The sequence below is a fragment of the Bos taurus genome, chromosome 26, assembly GCF_002263795.3.
Source record: "Bos taurus isolate L1 Dominette 01449 registration number 42190680 breed Hereford chromosome 26, ARS-UCD2.0, whole genome shotgun sequence".
Taxonomy (NCBI): Eukaryota; Metazoa; Chordata; class Mammalia; order Artiodactyla; family Bovidae; genus Bos; species Bos taurus.
Window position 1 is genome coordinate 16,135,435 of NC_037353.1, and position 25,507 is coordinate 16,160,941.

Here is a 25,507-nt window from a genome sequence, read left to right on the forward strand (position 1 = left end):
TAGATCTGCAATACTTGCCCTGCTCTCCTAGATTGTTTCCCTGGGAGTCATAACAGAGTACTTAAAAATGCTGCTTATTCACAAAATTATTTTTTGGAGCAAATAAGGAAACACCAAGCATCCCTGGACATTAACAATCCTCGAGACGTTATTGATTGTTTTCTGATCAAAATGGAGCAGGTAAAATGTTAATGACAGCTCAGTTCTTTGATTGCTTGCGCATTTTGCAATTCATTGAATAGTTTTGAATTTACTAGGAAAGTTTCAGTGACCAAGTAAGTAATGCCAATAAGCATTTTAAGTGTCTATTGTGTGCGTGTATTGTATGCACTAAACATTATGAAAGATACAGTATTTAACTTTTAAATAAATGGAAAAATTGATCTTGCTTTTTGGGTACTAGTTGGACTGTGAAGAAAGCTGAGCGCTGAAGAATTGATGCTTTTGAACTGTGGTGTTCGAGAAGACTCTTGAGAGTCCCTTGGACTGCAAGGAGGTCCAACCAGTCCTAAAGGGGATCAGTCCTGGGTGTTCATCAGAAGGACTGATGCTAAAGCTGCAACTCCAATACTTTGGCCGCCTCATGTGAAGAGTTGACAGAGTTGACTCATTGGAAAAGACCGTGATGCTGGGAGGGATTGGGGGCAGGAGGAGAAGGGGACGACAGAGGATGAGATGGCTGGATGGCATCACCAACTTGATGGACGTGAGTTTGAGTGAACTCTGGGAGTTGGTGATGGACAGGGAGGCCTGGCATGCTGTGATTCATGGGGTCTCAAAGAGTAGGACACGACTGAGCGACTGAACTGAGCTGAACTGAGTATACCCAAGAAGAGTCAGAATGACTCTTCAGGTGAAAAATAAATAATTACAAACAAGGTATAAAATACAAATATCGTAGTATAATATGAAGATGGGCATGATCTCTGCACACACTGTTTGAGGGAATGGAAGAGAATGGCTTAATCTAGCTGGACTGGACTGGACTTAATCTGCATGTCAGGTGGTTGAAAATAAATGTAATATGTTTGCATGAAGGAGAAGGAAAGGAATTTCAGATGGATGAATAGTGTATATAGAGGTGCAAAGGTGTATGATGGGAAAGAGTAGGTGAATGAAAGAGAGAAGCCTTAATTGAATGTAAAGTAAAATGAATTGTCATAGATATGGAGTTCGAGGCTGGTTTCCGAGACTCTGAACCCTGTACCATTAGTTGAAAAGACTGTTTTCCTCACACGAACCATCATGGCACCCTTGTCAAAAATCAGTGGAAGGGTTTATTTGTGTAATCTCAAATCTTTTCCAGTCGTCTATATGAAAATATTATGCCATAACATATTATCTGTTCTTCTTAATTACTAGCATTGTATTATAGTTAGCTTTGAAATTGAGAAGTGTGAGTCCTCTAACTTTGTTGTTAATTTTTAAGAATATTTTGGCTATTCTGAGTGCCCTGAATTTTCAGACTAATTATAGGATAAACTCATCAATTTTTGCCAGGAAGACAGTAGTGATTTTGGTAGGGATTGTAGGAAATCTGTAGATCAGTTTGTGGCGTAATGTCATTTTAAAAAATAAGATGAAATTCACATACCATACAGTTATCCATTTAAAGTGTACAATTTAGTGGTATTTATTGCACTCACAGTATTGTGTGATTACTTGCTGTCTCTAATTTCAAAACTTTTCCATCATTCTGCAGGAACATATGCTACCAGTAAATGATCACTAACACATCTTGTGTTAACCTGTTATCTGCTTTATATCTCTATGAATTTGCCTATTATGTATATATCATATGAAAGGTCTCACAGCATTGTCCCTTTTGTTTCTAGCTCTTTCACCTAGTATAGTATTTAGGAGGTTCATCTAAGTTGCATGTATCAGTACTTTGTTATTTTCTTTTATGGATGAGTAGTATTGAATTTTTGCACATATTATAATTTTTTAATCCATTCATCTATTGATGGACATCTGTTTTGTTTCTGTCTTTGAGTTTTATGAATAGTGTTACTGTAAACATTTGTGTACAAGTTTTTGATGGACATTTTTCCATTTTTGTGGGGTGTATTTATAGGAGTAGAATTGATGAGCTATGTGGCAATTTTATGTCTAATTTTGAGGAACTGGCGATGCCAGGAGCCAGCATGAGGAACTCCACCCGTGGCAAAGGTCATGAGGAAGGAGGCTCGGCATACGCAAAGGCGGGATTGAGCCTCAGGAGTCCCCCTGGAAATTCTCGAGCATCTACCCCCAAAACCAGAGTCTGACTACTTTACTGCTTTATGCTCTCACCTACACCTCTGACTTTATGGGGGGCTGTCCCCCACCACCTCTGTCTGAAAAAGAGTTAACTTATAGCTCCAGTTAATAAAGTTCCTGGGTGTGACAAGAGTGTTTCAACCTACAAGCTCCTTTGGAAGTCCTCTAGCCTGCCTGAACAGGTTCTTACAGCCACATGTGATTGTTCAGAGTCTCCCAACTGTGAGAGGCATGAGATCTTCTAAACTGTATAAATACAGAATCCTTTGAGCAGTTAAAAGATTGATTAGAAATTGTATTGGTGAAGGGTTTTTCACTTGTTGGGCCAATGTTTGCTCCTAAGTTTCCATATCCCTTACCTACTGTGTCCCTGAGAGTGTATTGATTAATATAATTGATGTATAGGAATGTAAGTAGTAGCTTTAATGTTTGTAACCTTGGACCCTTGAGTTAATTCTTTTTTTATTATAGCCCACCACACCTTTGCCCTATAGGAATGCAACTTTATCTAATGCTTTCGGAGGGTGGGGCCTGACTTTAGAATAATCACCTTTAGAGAAAAATAAGTTTTCTGAAGAAAGGATCATAAAATGTTAACAGGCCTCTTGACCAGAAGATGATGTAATTCACCTAAACTTTTGCATATGATAAGTTTGCAGGAAGAAAGCCTGGCTTACTGCTGACTCTACCCCTTCCTCCATTATTCTCTATGCACAACTTAAGGCATAAAAACTACTTTGGAAAATAAAGTGCGGGCCTTGTTCACCAAAACTTGGTCTCCCCATGTCATTCTTTCTCTCACCTTCTGGCTGAATTCCCATCTGGAGCGTGGAGGCTCGTCAAGCCTACTAATTATGCCTGGGCTTCTAAGATCTGTCCAGGGAGGCCTTAGTGTCTCCTCTGCTTCAGAAGAATGGGAGGATGCCTGTGGCCTACGTAGGTGATGCAAATTCCTTATTTTGGAATTTTATTAGCTTTCCATGTAAACCAAGTTATTCAGCCTCTTTTCTCCACTGAATTTTCTCACTGAGCTATCCTTATTTGATCACTCTTTATGTCTTTAACTCCATCGTATCCTGATTGCTGAAGCCATCTCCCCTTCGAAACCCCTGGATCCTGCTGGGTCTGGCCCCCAGTATGGCAGCCTTTTCCACAGTGACTACAGTAGTCATGTTCCCACGAGCAATGTACAGGGGTCCTGTTGACCCACATAGTGGCCAATATGTATTTTATAATTTTTTGTAATTATTAAAGCTAGCCTAATTAATGTGAATACTGGCCAGAATACTGGAGTGGGTAGCTGTTTCCTTTTCCGGGGATCTTCCCAACCTAAGGTTTGAACTTAGGTCTCCCTCATTGCAGGCAGATTCTTTACCAGCTGAGTATATCAGAGAAGCCCAGTTGGTCTGGATAGTTCTTCTATTTCAATTAAAAAATTTTTACCTGTCAGTTATACCTCAGTAAAACTTGGAAATTTTTTATGTATTTAATGTGTGTGTGCATGCATGCTCAATTGCTTTAGTTGTGTACAGCTCTTTGGGACCCTATGGACTGTAGCCCACCAGGCTTCTCTCTCCATGGGATTCTCCAGGCAAGAATACTGGAGTGGGTTGCCATGCCCTCCTCAAGGGGATCTTCCAGACCCAGGGATCGAACCTGTGTCTCCTGCATTGCAGGCAGATTCTTTACCACTGAGCCACTGGAGAAGCCCATTTAATGTGTACAATATGCTGTTTTGATACACGTATGCTGGAGGCTATGCTTAGGAGTTGAATGGGATTTTGAACTTGCTTCTCTTCCAGACTGGGCCTGAGTGGGATTTTGAACTTGCTTCTCTGCCAGACTGGGCCATAAGATGAACTCTGCACTTCCTGGGTACTTGTGGCTAGGATTACTGGTAGGAAAAAATATTGTAATTTTGCTTGTTTTTCCTATGCTGTTGGTATCATATTGAACAAATCATTGCCCAGACCAATATAAAGAAGCTTTCCCTTTTTGCTTTCTTCTAGGTGTTTCATGGCTTAGGTCTTGTTTATGTCTTCAGTCCATTTTGAGGTGATGTTTTGTATGTTGTAAAATAATGATTCAAATTCTTTTTTTTTTGCAGGTGGTGATCTAATTTTCCCAACACTCTATTTTTGAGAAATTGTGCTCTCCACATTATGTATCTTGAGATAAGTTGATCATAAATTTGTCCATTAATTTCTGGGTTCTTTATTCTTTTACATTGGTCTGTGTAGCTGTTTTTATACTGTTTTGATTATTATAGCTTTGTAATATAGTTTGAAATCAGAAAGTGCAATTCCTCCACCCTTGTTCTTTTTTAGTATGGCAGTGGCTATGCAGGGTCCTTGGTTGTTCCATATGAATTAAAATATTTGTTTAAATTATTGACTTTTGACTGCGCTGGGTCTTCATTCCTCTGCAGGCTTTCTCTAGCTTTGGCAAGTAGGAGCTATTCTCTAGTTGTGGTGCATGGACTTCTCACTGCGGTGGCTTCTTTTGTTGCGGCGCATAGGCTCTAGGGTGCCTGGGCTCAGTGGTTGTGGTGCATGGGCTTAGTTGCCTCATGGCACGTGGGATGTTCCTGGACTGGAGACTGAACTCATGTCCGCTGCATTGGTAGGCAGATTCTTAACTACTGGACCACCAGAGGAATCCTTGCATATGAATTTTAATTTTTTTCTATTTCTGTGAAAAATTCTATTTTGATACATATTTCATTGAATCTGTAGATTGCTTTTGGTAATATAGACATTTTAACAATATTAATTCTTCTTTTCATATACATGGGATATCTTTCATTAATTGATCCTCTTCATTTTCTTTTTTATAGTTTCCAGTGTACAGATCTTTTGCTTCCTTGATTAAATTTATTTTAAGTATTAGGAGATCCAACCAGTCCATCCTAAAGGAAATCAATCCTGGGTGTTCATTGGAAGGACTGATGTTGAAGCTCAAACTCCAATACTTTGGCCACCTGATGCAAAGAGCTGACTCTTTTGAAAAGACCCTAATGTTGGGAAAGATTGAGGGCAGGAGGAGAAGGGGACGGCAGAGGATGAGATGGTTAGATGGCATCACAGACTCAATGGACATGAGTTTGGGTAAACTCCGGCAGTTGGTGATGGGCAGGGAGGCCTGGCATGCTGCAGTTCATGGGGTCACAAAGAATCAGACACAACTGAGTGACTGAACTGAACTGATCTGAACTGAAGTAGTTTATTCATTTTGTTTCTATTTCTTGAAGTTCTGTCAGTTTTGCCTCACATATTTAAATGCTTTGATGCACTTGCAAATAACACCATTCCACTTTATAAGTTAATGCCTTATAAGTTAATGTCTCTTATAATGTCTTATAAGTTAATGTCTCCATTATAAGTTAATGTCTCTTATAATAAAAAATAATTTTACTTCTTCCTTTCCATCCTTTATATCATTGCTGTGGTTCATTCCACTTATCTATAAGCATAAGGTAAGGGTAAGTGAAGTCACTCAGTCATGTCCGACTCTTTGTGACCCCATGGACAGTAGCCTGCACCAGGCTCCTCTGTCCATCGGATTTTCTCAGCAAGAGTACTGGAGTGGGGTGCCATTTCCTTCTCCAGGGAATCTTCCCGACCCAGGGATCAAACCCAGGTCTCCCGCATTGTTGACAGACACTTTACCGTCTGAGCCACCAGGGAAGTCCATATATAAGTCTATATATATTTATATATATGTCCATAACCATTACATAATCAAATATACTGTTACTATTTTCTGCAAATTTTTATCTGTTAGAGCAATAAAGTAAATAAGCAAAACTTTTTATTTTACTGTCACTCATTCTTTCTTTATAACCCTTTCTTTATGTAGACGTGTTTCTGACCTATATGATTTTCCTTCTCTCTAAAGATTTTTAAAACATTCTTTGCAAGCCAGTTCAACTGGCAACAGATTCCCTCAATTTTGTTTGCTCGTTTGCTCAGAAAGTCTTCATTTCTCCTTCACTTTTTAAGGAAATTTTGAAGGATACAGAATTTAGATCATTGGTTTGACCATCTGTATGTATTCTTTGGAGAAATGTCTGGTTAGGTCTTCTGCCTGTTTTTCAATTGGGTTGTTTACATTTGTGTTGTTGAGTTGTATGAGCTGTATATTTTGAAAATTAAGCACTGGTTGATCACATCATTTGCAAATACTTTTCTCCCATTCTGTAGGTTGTCTTTTCGTTTTGTTTATGGTTTCCTTTGTTGTGCAAAAGCTTACTAGTTTGACGAGGTCCTGTTTGTTTATTTTTGTTTTTATTTGTATTGCCTGGGAGACTGACCTAAGAAAACATTGATTCGATTTATGTACCAGACACATTTATCTAAGCATACCCCTGGATGCTGCAAGTGTTTAATTTCCAGGGTACAAAAATAATTGCTCAGACCCTTTGTGCGTGGCCAGTAGCTGTTTCAGTGGATGGACTGATTCCTAGAACTTCCTCTCTGCCTTTTGTGTGACATTACTCTAGCAATGCCATCCTCACAATACTGAGTGTCCAGATCTATGACAAGGTAAGTTATTTGTTTATTTAGGTTTTCTTGAATTGTTTTGTGGAATAATGTAGGCTGTGTACACATAACCACTGTATCTGAAAATCAAATTCAAGAAATGGAAACACTAATATTGTTTTATGAGAGCACTGCTTTTCTTACTGACTTGAGTAATTTTGAACTGAGAAGCCAAAAGCTTGTGTGATGACACTGTTACTGAGGAAAATTAACAAGAGCACACATTCAGTGAGTTTAGTCTGTCTTAATTGTGTTTCTTACATAATAATAGACATGGCACTGGGGCCCTGGAGATTATAAATGCATCATAAAATTAATGCTAGTCTAGGGACATGTTTACAAAATATGCTTTTTTTTTTGCATGTTAACGATCCCTTCTACTCAGTATTTAAAACTGCCTGCTTGTTATGTATTCTGTGTCACATCATCGCATCAATCGTAAAACAGCATTACTTGTCCTTTTCTATTGCTGTCTGTCTCCTTATTTGTGAGAGACATTCACTTAGTTTGTCAGCTTTGACATTGCATTACTCCTTCCCATCCCTTTTTCCCCTTGGGCAGAGAAAGCCTCAACTTTCTGTTTTTATGATTGTAGTGTAGCTTCAAGCTGTATATTCTTTTTATTCCTACATTTGTTTCTTAGGTCAAGCTGCTAATTGCATTGCATGTGGAATACAACCATGATGGTCCTGTACTGTCTTTGTGAATCCATCCTCTTTATTATAATTTACATATAGTTCATTTTAGGTTGTGCTGCAGTATTAGCTTTTGTACAATTTCAGCTTCATCGTGAATATACAGACACTATTGAGTTCATGTACATTTTTAACAAAGAAGAGAATAATGAAATCTTGATTCAGGCTTATAACATCTTTCATGTTATGGCCCTAATTTATCTATTTCTACTAATTAAGATTTTGTTCATCTATAAATAAGAGAAAACCTGTTAATGAATGCTTTAACGAATAGTGGCTGTATTTATCTCATATACAAAGAATCTTCTGTCAGTGGAGGAATAGTACAGTAGTCCTGAAATATCAGGGATTCAGATACCTTCCATTTTTATTTACTTATGCTGAGTATATAGAGCTCATGGGCATGTAAGCTAAGTTGCCTCAGTCGTGTTTGACTCTTTCCGACCCTTTGGAATGTAGCCTGCCAGGCTCACTCATTATTAAAACTTCTTGTCCCAAAATGATGTTGGTGTATTCTAATAACTCCTTCAAATATTTGTTTTGGGTAGGAAGGAGGGCATAGAGGAAACAATTCCAACAGCCTTCTGCTTGTATCTCACTGGCGAAAACTGTGTTGCTTGTTGTTTAGTCGCTAAGTTGTGTCTGACTCTTTTGTGACCTCATGGGCTGTAGTCCGCCAGGCTCCTCTGTCCATGAAATTTCCCAGGCAAGAATCCTGGAGTGGGTTGCCATTTCCTACTCCAGGGGATCGTCCCAACCCAGGGGTCGAACTCATGTCTCCTACATTGGCAAGTGGATTCCTTACCACTGAGCCACCAGGGAAGCCCCCTGCTTGGCTCACCTAAATGCAAAAGAGGCTGATGAATGGGACTTTTAGGCAAGTGAGGAATAAGTTATGAGAAACTGATGTTTGAGTCAGCTGATCTATAATCTCTTGCTATATTCTACAATAGTTTTTTTTTCTAAAATTGCACCTTGCAGTGTGTGTGTGTGTGTGTGTGTGGCTTCCCGGGTGGCACTAGTGGTAAAGAACCCATCTGCCAATACAGGAGATATAAGAAACGTAGGTTCGATCCCTGGGTTGGGAAGATCCCCTGAAGCAGGTCACAGCAATCCACTCCAGTATTCTCGCCTGGAAAATCCCATGGACAGGCTACATGGTGGGCTACAGTCCCTAGGGTCACAAAGAGTCAGACATGACTGAAGCGACTTAGTGCGCACACACACACACACACATATAAAATAGGCTTAACTTTAAAATAATGTGAGTTATTTTGGATTACCTGTAATTCTGAAAAGTTAACCTGTCAAATAATTGTATCAAATCATTCCTAGGAAAAGCACAATGAACAATTGGACTTTACATTTGGAAGCTTGACAGCTACTATATTTGATTTGTTTGGAGCTGGGACAGAGCCAACAAGCACTACCCTGGGATATGGGCTCCTCCTCCTGCTGAAGCACCCAGAGGTCATAGGTATGATAACATGGTGGTCAGGGTGATTTCAGAAGAGTTACTGGAAAGAAACTGGGAGTGCTTTCCGTCTTGTTACTCTTAGAGAATTACTTAAATCTCTGTTTGAGCAGCTTAATGTTTTCAGATTTAATGAAGGGATCCTTCATTAAATAATAAGAGAACATCTTTGCATAACCTGAGAGGTTGAAGACACGGTGGACAGCAGCAAAATCAATACAGCAGCATCTGGATTTCATGAGAGGTCATTTCATTTCATGCCCTGGGACTGCATATTGGTTTTATTATGGAAGGACCACTTACACGTCTGCTCATTCTGAAAATGCTGTGTTCTAAAGCCAGAGTAGGGAAAATGGAACTTCTCCTTATTGAAGTCTGAGTGGAAATTCTAAAACTTAATGAGGTAGCTTGAGATAGCATCCACATTCTGGGAGTGATGAGTGAGTGAAAGTCACTTAGTTGTATCTGATACTGCCGGGAGCCAGCACGGGAGTCCCCACCCCCATGACAAGGACATGTGGGAGAGATCTGGTGGGCAAGGCGAGCCAGAACTCTAGGGGTGCCCCTCTGGGCCTGCCTGAGGGTCTACCCCAAAAACCTGAGCCTGTCTGTTTTACTGCTTCATGACTTTCACCAACTCCTCTGACAGTCACAAGGGGCTATCCCCAACCACTCTTATCTGTAAGAACAGCAACTTAGAGCTCTAGTTAATAAGTCTCCAGGGTATAATAAGGTATGTTCCAATTGTGTTTCCCTCAGAAAGCTTTCTAACCTGCCTAACAGGTTTCCGGACTCCTACAGCTGTGCATGTGATTATTTACGGCCTCCCAGCCATATGAAGCACAAGGAGACTTAGTTATTCTAACAATGCAGAGCCTCTCGGGGAGTTAGAAAATTGTTAAAATAGAACTGATAGAAGGTTTCTTTGTTGAGTTAATGCCCGCTGCCAAGTTTCCATATTTCTTATCCACTGTGTTCCTGGGAGTGTATTGATTAATATAGTTGATATATAAGAAATATAAGTAGAAGCTTTAATGTTAATAATAACCTTGGACCCCTAAGCTAATAAATTCTTTCCTTAATTACCCCCACGACACTCTTGCCCTATAGGAATGCAACTCTGTTTAGTGCTTTCGGGGAGTGGTACTAAACTCTAAGAAAAATCACCTCTGGAGAAAATAAGTTTTTCTGGTTGACTAATTCTTATCAGAAGAAAAATGTTAGCAGGTTTCCTGACCAGAAGATGATGTAAATCACCCAAAGCCTTTGTATTTGCGATAATGATTAAGGTCTGCTGACCTTACATGACTTTGCATCCCCCATTATCTTCTATGTACAACTTGAGGTATAAAAGTCCTGCTAAAAATAAAGCTACGGGCCTTGCTCACCAAAGCTTGGTCTCCCCGTGTCATTCTTTCTCGTCTCCTTTTCTTTTCTTTTGTCTCTACTCTTTCTTCAGGCCAAAGTAATTGGAGTGTGGGGGTATATTGATTTCCCACGTAAACCAATTATAATTAGGCCTCTGATTCTCTCCACTGACGCTATCCCTTTAAATTGCTGAAGCCGTCATCCTGAGGGAATCCCTGGATCCAACCGGGGCTGGACCCCGGTATGATACTTTGTGACCCTATGTACTCTAGCCTTCTAGGCTCTTCTATCCATGGAATTCTCCAGGCCAGAATTCTGGAGTGGGTTGCCATTCCATTCTCCAAGGGATCTTCCTGACCCAGGAATTGAACCTGGGTCTCCTGCATTGCAGGCAAATTCATTACCATCTGAGACACCAGGGAGGCCCACATTCTGGGAAGTGCTCTAAGCATTTAGAGTCACAAGAAATTGTACCTTTTAGGCATAAGATGCCTATAAAGGTTGTTTTTTTTTGTTTGTTTGTTTGTTTTTAGTCCAGAAGTCTGTTTCTATAAAAATGATGCTTGACAAAATAAGAGTTTTGAGGGTCAACAATTTTATATTTTACAAAGTACTTTTTTAAAAAATTTACCTTGTAAGAGTTTATGATTGTGCATGGTGGGTTAGAAAAGACATTATCTTGTCCTGTTTCACCATCCCATTAAAAACTTATTACAAACAAGACTAAGAGTTTTAAAGTTGAACAAGAGGAGGTCAGGAAATACCAAATCTTCAGCACATTTCTGAAGCACAGAGAACATACTGAGGAGTAATAATGAACTCTTTAGGGAAGATGAAGTTGCATCCTAAATGTAGAAAGGAAAAGGTACCTAATCAAAGTTAATATGTATCCCTATAACCCCATAAAGTTGAGTATTTAGAAGTACCAAATGTCAAAGAGGGTAGAAGGAAAAAGAGATTGAAAAAAGTAGCAGTCTCTGCCTCGTCCCCTTGACAAATCCTTTTATCATGTAACGTTTTCTCCAGTGGGATGAGAGAGGCTTATTCTTCAGAGAAACTGAAACCAACAGGCTCTACACTCAGGGACACTGGGCAGAAAAAGAGGAAAAGAGTGAGATGCACAGCTGAGAGGCAAGGTTAGGGAAGAATCCACTTCTTGAATTCAGAGACTTTCAGTTCCTTTCTCTATTGTAGTTCCCCGAATGCAGGGAGTTTCTGTTTGTCTTATTATGTATACTAATAAAGAAGTATATATAGATATATCTTAAGCCTAGTTCCAAATAGGAAAAGGAGTACGTCAAGGCTGTATATTGTCACCCTGCTTATTTAACTTATATGCACATTATATCATGAGAAACACTGGGCTGGAAGAAGCACAAGCTGGAATCAAGATGCTGGGAGAAATGTCAATAACCTCAGATATGCAGATGACACCACCCTTATGGCAGAAAGTGAAGAGGAACTAAAAAGCCTCTTGAGGAAAGTGAAGGTGGAGAGTGAAAAAGTTGGCTTGAAGCTCAACATTCAGAAAACGAAGATCATGGCATCCGGTCCCATCACTTCATGGGAAATAGTTGGGGAAACAGTGGAAACACTGTCAGACTTACTTTTTTGGGCTCCAAAATCACTGCAGATGGTGACTGAAGCCATGAAATTAAAAGACACTTACTCCTTGGAAGGAAAGTTAAGACCAACCTAGATAGCATATTCAAAAGCAGAGACATTACTTTGCCAACAAAGGTTTGTCTAGTCAAGGCTATGGTTTTTCCTATGGTCATGTATGGATGTGAGAGTTGGACTGTGAAGAAGGCTGAGCGCCGAAGAATTGATTCTTTTGAACTGTGGTGTTGGAGAAGACTCTTGAGAGTCCCTTGGACTGCAAGGAGATCCAACCAGTCCATTGTGAAGGAGATCAGCCCTGGGATTTCTTTGGAAGGAATGCTGCTAAAGCTGAAACTCCAGTACTTTGGCCACCTCATGCGAAGAGTTGACTCATTGGAAAAGACTCTGATGCTGGGAGGGATTGGGGGCAGGAGGAGAAGGGGATGACAGAGGATGAGATGGCTGGATGGCATCACTGACTCGATGGACGTGAGTCTGAGTGAACTCCGGGAGTTGGTGATCGACAGGGAGGCCTGGCATGCTGCGATTCATGGAGTCGCAAAGAGTCGGACACGACTGAGCGACTGAACTGAACTGAACTGAACTAAGCCTAGTTCACAGGAGAGTTAAATGTATCTATATTATATCAGTTATCTCTTTATGTTTAGGTGAATTTCTGAACTATAACTGATGTTTATGATGTTGTTGGAGCACCTTCATAATGCCTCACATGTCCTTCAATTTGTATGCAAATGTGGTGTGCACTTTTATTTCTCCATCCTTCTTACTTATCTGTTACCAGCTAAGGCCCAGGAAGAGATTGACCATGAGCTTGGCAGACACCGGAGCCCCTGCATGGAGGACAGGAGCCACATGCCCCACATGGATGTTGTGGTCCATGCAATCCAGAGATACATTGATCTGGTCCCCACCAGTCTGCCCCGTGTGGTGACCTGTGACATTAAATTCAGAAATTACCTCATCCCCAAGGTAGGATTGCTTGAGTGCTAGGTTGCTTCAGTCATGTCTGACTCTGTGTGACTCCACTGGACTGTAGCTTGCCAGGCTCCTCTCTCCATGCGATTCTCCAGGCAAGAATGCTGGAATGGGTTGCCATTCCCTTCTCCAGGGGATCTTCCTGACCCAGGGATCGAACCCGCATCTCCTATGTCTCCTGCATTTGCAGCCGAGTTCTTTACATTAGTGCCACCTGATAAGATTGGGTCCTCTTATACTGACCTCAGTAGTCTTGAAGTTCCCATTTACACAGTATGAGTGCGGTTCTCGATGCACACAACAATCCTGTGTGTGGTGGCTTGATGGAAGGTGTGCTGTTTCTAGTTTAGTCTGTAAAGCTTTATAACAGGCTTTGGTAGCTGACAGTGCAAGTGTTCCAAGTTTGTTCTGCCTCTTTTGTATTGTTTGTCTGATCTTAGATATTTATTTTTCCAAATGTTATTCAGTTTTTATTTGATATTTGTTTGTATGAGTGTCAGTCAATTTACCAAAACACTCTGCTGGGATTTTTATCTGGGTGACATTAGATCAATTTGAAAAGACTTAACATCATGACACATCGAGTCTTTCAATTAATGGGCATGGTATATAGTCCTTGGTTTGGGGAGCTTTCTTTAATTTTCTCAATAATGTCTTTTTCAGTAAATTGGCTCGCAAAACTTTTTTGCAAGATGCTTAATACTGTTATAAGTTTTAAATAATGACTGTCATTTTATTATCTGGAATACAGAAGTATAATTAATTTTATCATTTGGATAACCTTATATAAAGCAGCATTGCTAAATTAAAAAAATTACTAATAATTAATTGCAGTTTCTATATACATTGTCATACTATCTGGGTAAATATCTTTGTTTCATCCTTCATCATTTCTGGTCTCTTGCAGGGTGAAGATTAACATAAAATATTAAGCATGATGTTTTATATACATTTTGTTAGATTTTTAAAGTCAGTTTCAGTTCAGTTCAGTTCAGTCACTAAGTCGTGTCTGACTCTTTGCCACCCCAGGGACTGTAGCACACTGGGCCTCCCTGTCCCTCATCATCTCCCAGAGTTTGCTCAAACTCATGTTCGTTGAGTTGGTGATGCCATCCAACCATCTCATCCTCTGTTGTCCCCTTCTCCTCCTGCCCTCAATCTTTCCCAGCACAAGGTCTTTTCCAGTGAGTTGGCTCTTTGCAACAGGTGGCCAAAGTATTGGGGCTTCAGCTTCAGCATTACTCCTTCTAATGAATGTTCAGAATTGATTTCCTTTAGGATTGACTGGTTTGATCCCCTTGCATCCCAAGGGACCCTCAAGAGTCTTCTCCAACACCACAGTTCAAAAGCATCAATTCTTTGGTGTTCAGCCTTCTTTTAGGTCCTGCTCTCACATCCATATATGACTATTGGAAAAACCATAGCTTTAACTAGATGGATTTTTGTTGGCAAAGTAATGTCTCTGCTTTTTAATATGCTGTCTAGGTTGGACATAGCTTTTCTTCCAAGAAGCAAGGGTCTTTTAATTTTGTGGCTGCAGTCAATATCTGCAGTGATTTTGGAGCCCAAGAAAATAAAGTTTCTCACTGTTTCCATTGTTTCCCCATCTGTTTGCCATGAAGTAACAGGACAAGATGCCATTCGTGATCTCCATGTTTTGAATGTTGAGTTTTAAACCAGCTTCTTCACTCTCCTCTTTCACTTTCATCAAGAGGCTCTTTAGTTCCTCTTTGCTTTCTGCCATAAGGGTGGTGTCATCTGCATATCTGAGGTTATTGATATTTCTACCAGCAATCTTGATTCCAGCTTGTGCTTCCATCCAGTCCACCATTTCACATGATGTACTCTGCAAATAAGTAGGGTGACAATATAAATATACAGCCTTGACATACTCCTTTCCCAATTTAGAACCAGTCCATTGTTCCATGTCCAGTTTTAAATGTTGCTTCTTGACCTGTATACAGAGTTCTCAGGATTCTAGTAAGGTGGCCTGATATTCCCATTTCTTTAAGAAATTTCCACGGCTTGTTGTGATCCACACAGTCAAAGGCTTTTAGGGTAGTCAATGAAGCAGAAGTAGATGTTTTTCTGGAATTCTCTTGCTTTTTCTATGATCCAATGGATGTTGGCAATTTGATCTCTGGTTCCTCTGCCTTTTCTAAATCCAACTTGAGTATCTGGAAGTTCTTGGTTCATGTACTGTTGAAGCCTGGCTTTGAGAATTTTGAGCATTACTTTGCTAGCATGTGAAATGAGTGCAATTGTGCCATAGTTTGAGCATTCTTTGGCATTGCCCTTCTTTGGGACTGGAATGAAAACTGACCTTTTCCAGTCCTGTGGACAACAACCATCAACATGAGAATGTTGGATTCCACCAAAAAAAGATACCCCACATCCACGGGTAAAGGAGAAGCTTCAACAAGATGATAGGAGGGGATCAACTGCATTTAAAATTAAATCTTAGACACATCAGAGAAGCTCAGAGGGCACGAACAAAACCCTGTGCACGCAGGATTGAAGGCAAGGAGCAGTGACCCCCCCACAGGAGACTGAGCCACACCTGCCTTTGAGTGCTTGAGTGTCTCCTCCAGAGGCGTGGATCAGCAGTAACCTGCTGTGGGGACAAGGGCTCTGGCGGCAGCAGACCTGGGAGGCACGGCATGTGGCGTTAGTCCTCTTGGAAGAGGTCGCCACTGGCCGACCATAGAGCCACTGAGCAGACGACACACAAACTGCAGAACAATTATAGCAAAGAAGTTCTTACACTGTTGCAAAGGTTCCAGGGCCCACAACAGATTTCCTAACCTGGGCATCTGGCAGAAGGACTGAGAACCCCCAGGGAAACAACAAAACCTTCTTTGCACCAGGACCTGGGAGAAAGGAGCAATGACCCCACAAGAGACTGAGCCAGACTTGCCTGTGATTGTCCTGGAGTCTCTGGTGGAGGCTTGGGTTGACAGGGGCCTGCTGTGGGGTCAGGGCCACTGACTACCACAGTCCTGGGAGCTGCAATATGTTGGCATAAATAAGTCTTTTTGAAGGCCAAACTATAGGGAGGGAACACAGCCCTACCCATGAGCAGAAAATAGGATTAAAGATTTACTGAGTATTTACTGAGATTTACTTGCCCACCAGAGCAAGACCCAGTTTTACAAAGCCATCCTTTCCATTAGGAAACTTCCACAAGCCTCTTATCCTCATCCATCAGACAGAATGAAACCACAATCACAGAAAACTAACCATACTGACCACATGGATCACAACCTTGTCTGACTCAATGAAACCTTGAGCCATATTAGGAATAAAAGAGTTTTATTTGAGCCAGATTTAGGACTAAGCCTGTGAGACAGCCTCTCAGATCACTCTGAAGAGCTGCTGTGGAGAAGCATGGTTTTCAGCAAAGTTTTATACTTTGTCAGAACAAAGTACATCAAGCAAATCAGGGAAACATTCCTTCAAGGTTTCTTTTTTTTTTTTTTTTCTCCAAAGATCAGCATGTTTACAAAGTCAGTATGGCCTTGAGACCTGGGAAGGGAGTCTTTTCAGCTTTGCTGTCCTAAGAACATTTAATCTGTATTTTTAACATTTTTTATTTCTAGTCAGTCAACCCTTTAAAAAAATGATTAAACAGATGGGTAATGTATGTCTGATAGGCCACAAAGAGGCTGCTTTACTTAATGTAAAATTCAAGTTAAATGAAGTATAAGCAAGAATGACTTCCCCATTCCTCAGTATGTAAAAATTTCTTCCATTAATATCAGTTTATCTATCTACCCACCTATCCATCAACACCTCACTACTTTAGTGAGTATGTCTCATTAACAATGATTTTTATAAAGAGAATAATAATATTTACACTCAAGGGTTACCAAGAGTACACTCATATTATGTACAGCTTATACTTAAAAATTCCCAATTTGCCTAGAATATACTTTATAGCTTTCTTTTTTCTTTGCAATTTAATAAGTAGCCTAGGGATAAGCATATAATTTTGTTACCTTTTCTCTTTAGTTTCCTGTTATCAGTTCCCTTTACTTTGTATTTCTTTTAACATTTAACTTTGTGAGGAATTCAATTTAGTAGTCTTATAAAATATTCTGCAGGCAATTGTTTTCTAGAGATTAGATTTCAGTTACTATTTGGTTAGACAGCTATGTAGGTGCATTTGTGTTCCACTGAAATTCATCTGGGAGGTGGGGACACATAATGTCATCCCATTATTGGTATGGGGTGTTCTTCATATAATAAAGTAGTATCTGCCAGATTTCTCTATGGGAAAGTTTCTTTTTTTTTTTTTACATTTAATTAATAAAAATCTATGGTGTAGTACTTCAGAGCTTTGTAAATATCAAACTTCTTAACCATTCACTCTACAGTTTTAGCATTTATGGATGACAATTGCTTGAATTAATGATCCTATGCTGAATTGTTATAAAATGATTTTTCTAATTTTATCTTTGTTTCTGTTTCTATGCTGAGATTAATCTGTAATGAAATCTACCCTATATTTTCAAATAAGACAATCTGCATGAAAATGATTAACACTAATAATTGCTCTAGTACTTATTATTATCCTGCTGCTGCTGCTGCTGCTAAGTCACTTCAGTCGTGTCTGACTCTGTGTGACCCCATAGACAGCAGCCCACCAGGCTCCCCCGTCCCTGGGATTCTCAAGACAAGAACGCTGGGGTGGGTTGCCATTTCCTTTTCCAATGCATGAAAGTGAAAAGTGAAAGTGAAGTCATTCAGTCATGTCTGACTCTTCACGAACCCATGGACTGTAGCCTACCAGGCTCCTCTGTCCATGGGATTTTCCAGGCAAGAGTACTGGAGTGGGGTGCCATTGCCTTCTCCGATTATTATCATAGAAGAGGTTATTTTTGACTAGATCAGATATCTGTTTACAAAAGTACTATGGACAGATAACTCCAAACACTTCAAGTTCCAATAGTGATTTCCATTTCAAACCATTGTCCACATATGAGAAGAGTGGAAATTGAAGTGACAAAGCAGCTATGACGGATGGACACCAGTGTCCAAATGTGGTGATAAGCAGAATGGATTCACCCTGGGACCCATGTACTCACTGTTTCAAATGCTTTTGAGATTTACTTGCAACATTACTGCCACTCATCTTTAATTTATTTTTGTTTATTACTTGCTCTGTCTGCTGCTGTCTTGCTCAAAATGCCACAGCCCTTCTTTAGCCTTAGATTCTTCATCTATAAATCATAAAATTGGACTAAATGGTTTGCAGCATTTGTCTGGCTCCAGTACTTCTGTGTAGTTCAGTTTATCTTTATCTGTTCTTTCCAGGGCACAGATGTATTAACATTGCTGACTTCTGTGCTACATGATGACAAGGAATTCCCCAACTCAGAGGTGGTTGACCCTGGCCACTTCCTGGATGAGAGTAGCAACTTTAAGAACAGTGAGTACTTCATGGCTTTATCAGTAGGTAGCACAAGTTTATTTTCTTCATCACTTCCGAGAGCAGGATACCTTTTGGGCATCAGCTGGAACTTTCATCCCCGTGCTAGGGATGGTAAAAATGCTTTTTTGTCTATGATGAGGGGCGGCAATCACAGTGCCTATATACTTTCCCTCCCCTCAATACATCATCATTGTTGGGCTAGATTACTGAAGCTTGGAGAGGTGACCCAGTTCTTTCAAATTCAGAAATAAAGTTTAGCTACATTCTGAAAATGTAAGAAAAGTGCATCTTAGACGAAAGAAACTCTGTAATAAATCTTTGGAACTTCAAGGTTGATGAAGAGTAAATATACTTAGAGCAGAGAACAGAGGCTGTGGAGAATGGAAAGAAACATGTTGGACCATCAGATTAGGAACAGAAAATAGAATGAATATATGTGTGTTTCTAGAAAAAGATTGAACTTGAAAATATCAAATTGCAGCTATAGTATAAGAATACTTAATGAAGTATGTGGTATAGTGCTGATGCTCAGTAAATGTTTGTTGAGAGAAGGATACCTGTTAAGATAAGATTTAAGTGGATAGCATGTGTGCCTACCCTTTGTCCATCTGTCTATCCAGCCATTCTGCTTTCCTTCTATTCATTGAAACATTCATCAAATGCATAGTCTCTTTCTGACAGCCAGAAACACAATGTTCTGTACATAAACAAGGAGTATATGTACTCTCTGTGTTTCTTGTTTGCAGGGAAACGGATTTGTGTGGGAGAGGGCCTGGCACGCATAGAACTGTTTTTATTCCTGACCACAATTTTACAAAAATTTGCCTTGAAATCTGTGGTTGACCCAAAGGACATTGACACCACCCCAGTTGCCAGTGGGTTAGTTTCTATGCTGCCTTCTTACGAGCTTTGCTTCAATCCTGTGTGAGGAATGTTAGATCATCTGGCTTCAACTGCCTCTCATCAGGGCATCACTCACCTCTTTCCCTTCAGTTTTCCTGAAAATTCCTTCTCTGACCTCTCATCTCATTGTGCTGTTTCACTGCAGAAATGTATCTTCTATTCTCCATATTCTGTAACATTTGTATTGGCCATCACATATGCTAATACTTGTCTAATATTGAGTATTATTATGTAATCAGTACAAAATATAACAAGATGGTTAATGCATACCAATGGAGAGCCTTCTCCTATGCATGTTCGAAATAAAAGGCATAATTTGATGAGTCACTTCTCAGACTCTTTCTCTTTTGTGCTAGTGCATGTACGAAATGGAAGAAAAGGTGCGAAAAGCTCATGATGTCTCTCCTAATTATAAGCCTTTACATCTGGCTTCCACAGGACTGGAAAAGGTCAGTTTTCATTCCAATCCCAAAGAAAGGCAATGCCAAAGAATACTCAAACTACCACACAGTTGCACACATCTCACATGCTAATAAACTAATGCTCAAAATTCTCCAAGCCAGGCTTCAGCAATACGTGAACTGTGAATTTCCAGATGTTCAAGCTGGTTTTAGCAAAGACAGAGGAACCAGAGATCAAATTGCCGAATCCACTGGATCATCGAAAAAGCAAGAGAGTTCCAGAAAAACATCTATTTCTGCTTTATTGACTATGCCAAAGCCTTTGACTGTGTGGATCACAATAAACTGTGGAAAATTCTTCAAGAGATGGGAACACCAGACCACCTTATCTGCCTCTTGAGAAACCTATATGCAGGTCAGGAAGCAACAGTTAGAACTGAACATGGAACAACAGACTGGTTCCAAATAGGGAAAGGAGTACGTCAAGGCTGTATATTGTCACCCTGCTTATTTAACTCATATGCAGAGTACATCATGAGAAACGCTGGACTGGAAGAAGCACAAGCTGGCATCAAGATTGCCGAGAGAAATATCAATAACCTCAGATATGCAGATGACACCACTCCTATGGCAGAAAGTGAAGAGGAACTAAAAAGCCTCTTGATGAAAGTGAAAGAGGAGAGTGAAAAAGTTGGCTTAAAGCTTAACACTCAGAAAACTAAAATCATGGCATCTGGTCCCATCACTTCATGGGAAATAGATGGAGAAACAGTGTCAGACTTTTATTTTTTGGGGCTCCAAAATCACTGCAGATGGTGATTGCAGCCATGAAATTAAAAGACGCTTACTCCTTGGAAGGAAAGTTAAGACCAACCTAGATAGCATATTAACAAGCAGAGACATCACTTTGCCAACAAAGATCTATCTAGTCAAGGCTATGGTTTTTCCAGTAGTCATGTATGGATGTGAGAGTTGGACTGTGAAGAAGGCTGAGCACCAAAGAATTGATGCTTTTGATCTGTGGTGTTGGAGAAGACTCTTGAGAGTCCCTTGGACTGCAAGGAGATCCAACCAGTCCATTCTGAAGGAGATCAGCCCTGGGATTTCTTTGGAAGGAATGATGCTAAAGCTGAAACTCCAGTACTCTGGCCACCTCATGCGAAGAGTTGACTCATTGGAAAAGACTCTGATGCTGGGAGGGATTGGGGGCAGGAGGAGAAGGGGACGACAGAGGATGAGATGGCTGGATGGCATCACTGACTCGATGGGTTTGGGTGAACTCCGGGAGTTGGTGATGGACAGGGAGGCCTGGCGTGCTGCGATTCATGGGGTCGCAAAGAGTCGGACACGACTGAGTGACTGAACTGAGAGAAATTAGGCCGGAGAAGGCGATGGCATCCCACTCCAGTACTCTTGCCTGGAAAATCCCATGGACAGAGGAGCCTGGTAGGCTACAGTCCATGGGGTTGTGAAGAGTCAGACATGACTGAGCAACTTCACTTTCACTTTTCACTTTCATGCATTGGAGAAGGAAGTGGCAGGCCACTCCAGTGTTCTTGCCTGGAGAATCCCAGGGACGGGGGAGCCTTGTGGGCTGCCGTCTATGGGGTCACACAGAGTTGGACCTGACTGAAGCAACTTAGTAGCAGCAACGGCAGCAGCAGAGAAATTAGGCAAGAAAAAATAAAAGTCATTCACATCAGATGGAAGAAATAAAATGATATTTATTCAAGATCACATGATATTATATGAAAAAATCATAAAGATTTCATACAAAAAGCCCTGTTAGATCTAATAAATGAATTCAATTTCAATGCAGAAATCATTTCCATTTCTACCCATTAATAACAAACTGTAAATTAAAAAGTAGTATCATTTATAGCAGCATAAAAAAATCTTTATGAATAACTCAACTAAGGAAATGAAAACTTATACACTAAAAATATAAAAATTGCTGAAAGAAATTTTAAAAGATGAGCAAATGAAAGTACATCTGTGTTCATAGATTGGAAGAATTAATGTTGTTAAAATGTCCATAGTACCAAAGCCAACTATGTTTTTAATTCAGTATCTTTCAAAACCCTAACAATAATTTTTATAGAAACAGAAATAATCCTAAGATTCATATGAAACCACAGCACTTCAAGTAGCAATGCAGTCTTGAAAAAGAACAACAATGGGACCTAATCAAACTTACAAGCTAATGCACAGCAAAGAAAATCATAAACACAGCAGAGAGGCAGACTATAGATTGGGAGAAAATATTTGCAAACAATGCGACTGACAAGAGCTTACTTTTGAAAATATACAAGCTCATACAACTCAGCAATAAAAAACAAATGACCCAATTGAAAAATGGACAAATGATCTAATGACCTAAATAGACATTTTTCCAAAGAAGACATACAAATGTCTTCTAGACAAATGAAACATGTTCCATGTTGCTAATTATTTTAGTAATGCAAATTGAATAGGTAGCATCTCACACAGGTCAGAATAGCTAGCATTAGGAAGTCTACAAATAATAAATGCTGGAGAGGGTTGTGGAGAAAAGGAAACCATCTTACACTGGTGATGAAAATGTAAATTGGTGCAGTCACTATGGAGAATAGTATGAAAGTTTCTCAAAAAACTAAAAATAGAATAACCATGTGATCCAGCAATTCCACTTATGGACATATATCCAGACAAAGCTCTAATCTAAAAAGAAACATGCACCCCTATGTTCATAGCAGCACTAGTCACAATAGCTAAGACATGGAAACAACAAAAATGTCCATCAACAGAGGAATGGATCAAGAAGATGAGGTACATATATGCAATGGAATACTGCTCATCCATAAAAAGGAACCAAATGAAATGCAATTTCCAGCAATATGGATTGCAACTAGAGATTATCATAGTAAGTGAAGTCAGAAAGAGAAAGACAAATACCATACAATGTCACTTACCTGTGGAATCTAAAATAAAACACAAATGAAGGTATCTATGAAATAAACCCACAGATACAGAGAACAGACTTAAGGTTGCCAAGGGAAAGGGTGGGTAGGGGAGGGAAGGATTGGGAGTTTGGGATTAGCAGGTGCAAACTATTATATTTAGGATGGATAAACAGTAGGTTCCTACTGTATAGCACAGGGGACTATATTCAATATCCTGTAATAAACCATAATAGAAAAGAATATGTATTAATATATGTATATATATAACTGAGTCACTTTGCTGTTGCAGCAAAAATTAAACAACATTATAAATCAACTATAATGCAATAAATTTATTAAAAAAAAAACAGAGCTGGAAGCATCACACTTCTTAATTTCAAAATACTAATATATTATATTATGGAGCTATAGCAATTAATCAGTATTGCACTGATGTAAAGATAGACATAAACAGTGCAATGACACTGTATAAAGTCCAGAAATAAATCTGAGCTAATAGAGTCACTTGAAGCTTAATTAGTATGCCAAGACTACACAAAAGAGCAGTCTTTTCTACAAATAATGCTGGGGAAATAGATATGTCTGTTGAAAAGAATGAAATTGGACCCTTATGTTACACTAGATATAAAAATCAACTAAGAATGGGTTAAAGATTAAATGTAAGACCTGAACCTATAAAACTTTCAGAAAAAAACATAGGGTGTAAGCTTCATGATCTGGGTTTTGGCAACAATTTCATGGATAAGGCACTAAAAACACAGGCAGAAAAAGAAAAATTAGACTAGTGGAACTATATAAAAATGAAAAGCTACAAATCAAAGGGAATAATCAATAAGGTGAAAAGGCAATATATAGAATGGAGAAAATATCTGTAAGTCATATCTGATGAGAGGTTAATATCCAAAACATGTAGGAACTCTTACAACTCAATAGTAAAAATCTAAGAACCCAATTTCAAAATGGGCAAAGAGCTAGAAGATCCATCTCTCTTAAATAAACATAACATTGGCCAACAAGTATATAAAAAGGTGCTCAACATCACTACACATCAGGGCAAGGTAAGTCAAAACCACAGTGAGATATATCCTTACACATGTTGGGCTGGATATTATAAAAAATAAAGAAAGGGGGTGTTGGCAGGAGTGTGAAGAAATTGAAACCCTTGTGTACTAGAAATGCAAAATGATGCAGCTTCTATGGAAAATGGAATAGCGGTTGACCAGAAATTAAAAATAGAATTACCGTATAACCAGCAATGTCACTTCTGACATTGCTATTTACCTAAAGAATTGAAATTAGGATATTGAAGACACACTACATTTCTATGTTAGTTTTGGCATTATTCATAGCAGTCAATATATGAAGAATCCTAAATGTCAATCAATGGATGAATGGAAACAATGGAATATACATACAATGGAATATTATTCAACCTTAAGAAATAGAATATGCTGCAGTACTTGATAACTTGAATGAACTTTGATCAATTAGGCTGAATGAACTTAGACAAGTTTGGAGTACAATCACTGCATGATTCCACTTATATGAAGTATCTAAAATAATGAAAGTCGTAGAGTCAAAGAACTGAATGATGTTTGCTAAATCCTAGAGAGCAAGTCAAAGGGGCAGTTGTTAGTCAACAGATATAAGATTTCAGTAACACAAGGTAAGGGCTTCCTTGCTGGCTGAGCTGGTAAAGAATTGCCCGTCAATGCAAGAGATGGGTTTGATCCTGGGTTGGGAAGATCCCCTGGAGAAGGAAATGGTAACCTTCTCCAGTACTCTTGCCTGGAAAATTCTATGGACAGAGAAGGCTGGCAGGCTATAGTCCATGGAGTCTCAAAGAGTTGGACGTGACTGAGCACGCATGCACACAATGCAGGATGAGTATGTTTTAGATATCTACTGAACAGAAGTGTGTCTCTAGTTACCAGTACTGCACTGTACCTTTAAAAATGAGCTATAAGGTTATATCTCATGTTAAGTGTTCTTACCGCAATAAAACAATTTAAAAAGTGCACGCAAGAAGAAATGTAGTCCAAATAGGTATTTATCTATTAAATGAATGGAATCAATAATTATTATATTTCAGATGAGAAAATCCAAGACTTTGGTTTACAGGTGAATTCTCTGAAATATTCAAGGAAGATTTTATGCCAATTGTCTATAATATCTTCCAGAATATAGTAGTAAAGGAAATTCTTACTAAATCATTTTATGAGGTTAGCATTACTCTAATTCCAAAATCAGACAAAGACATTACAGAAGAGGAAAAGTACAGACCAATATTCCTCATAAACTTAGATGTAAGAAGTCTCAGCATAATATTAGCAAATCAAATCCAACAGTGTAGAAAAGGAATTGTATGCTGGGTCCAAGTAAGATATATTCAAGGTATGGAAGATATGAAATCAATTAATGTACAGGAGACAGGGATCAAGACCATCCCCACGGAAAAGAAATGCAAAAAAAAGCAAAATGGCTGTCTGGGGAGGCCTTACAAATAGCTGTGAAAAGAAGAGAAGCCAAAAGCAAAGGCGAAAAGGAAAGATATAAGCATCTGAATGCAGAGTTCCAAAGAATAGCAAGAAGAGATAAGAAAGTCTTCCTCAGCAATCAATGTAAAGAAATAGAGGAAAACAACAGAATGGGAAAGACTAGAGATCTCTTCAAGAAAATTAGAGATACCAAGGGAACATTTCATGCAAAGATGGGCTCGATAAAGGACAGAAATGGTATGGACCTAACAGAAGCAGAAGATATTAAGACGAGGTGGCAAGAATACACAGAAGAACTGTACAAAAAAGATCTTCAGGACAAGATAATCATGATGGTGTGATCACTGACCTAGAGCCAGACATCCTGGAATGTGAAGTCAAGTGGGCCTTA

General features: G+C 39.4%; 1 protein-coding gene across 1 annotated transcript in view; it reads left to right on the plus strand.

Annotated features, from left to right (window-relative positions):
- The first annotated feature begins 12,863 nt into the window (after nt 1–12,863).
- CYP2C87 (cytochrome P450 family 2 subfamily C member 87) overlaps nt 12,864–25,507 on the plus strand; it is a 60,621-nt gene continuing 47,977 nt past the window's right edge. The window contains exons 1-2 of the mRNA XM_024985820.2: nt 12,864–12,932; nt 18,255–18,369. Coding sequence (XP_024841588.1) covers nt 18,292–18,369 — 78 coding nt within the window. The 5' untranslated portion in view covers nt 12,864–12,932; nt 18,255–18,291. The remainder of the gene's footprint in view (nt 12,933–18,254; nt 18,370–25,507) is intronic.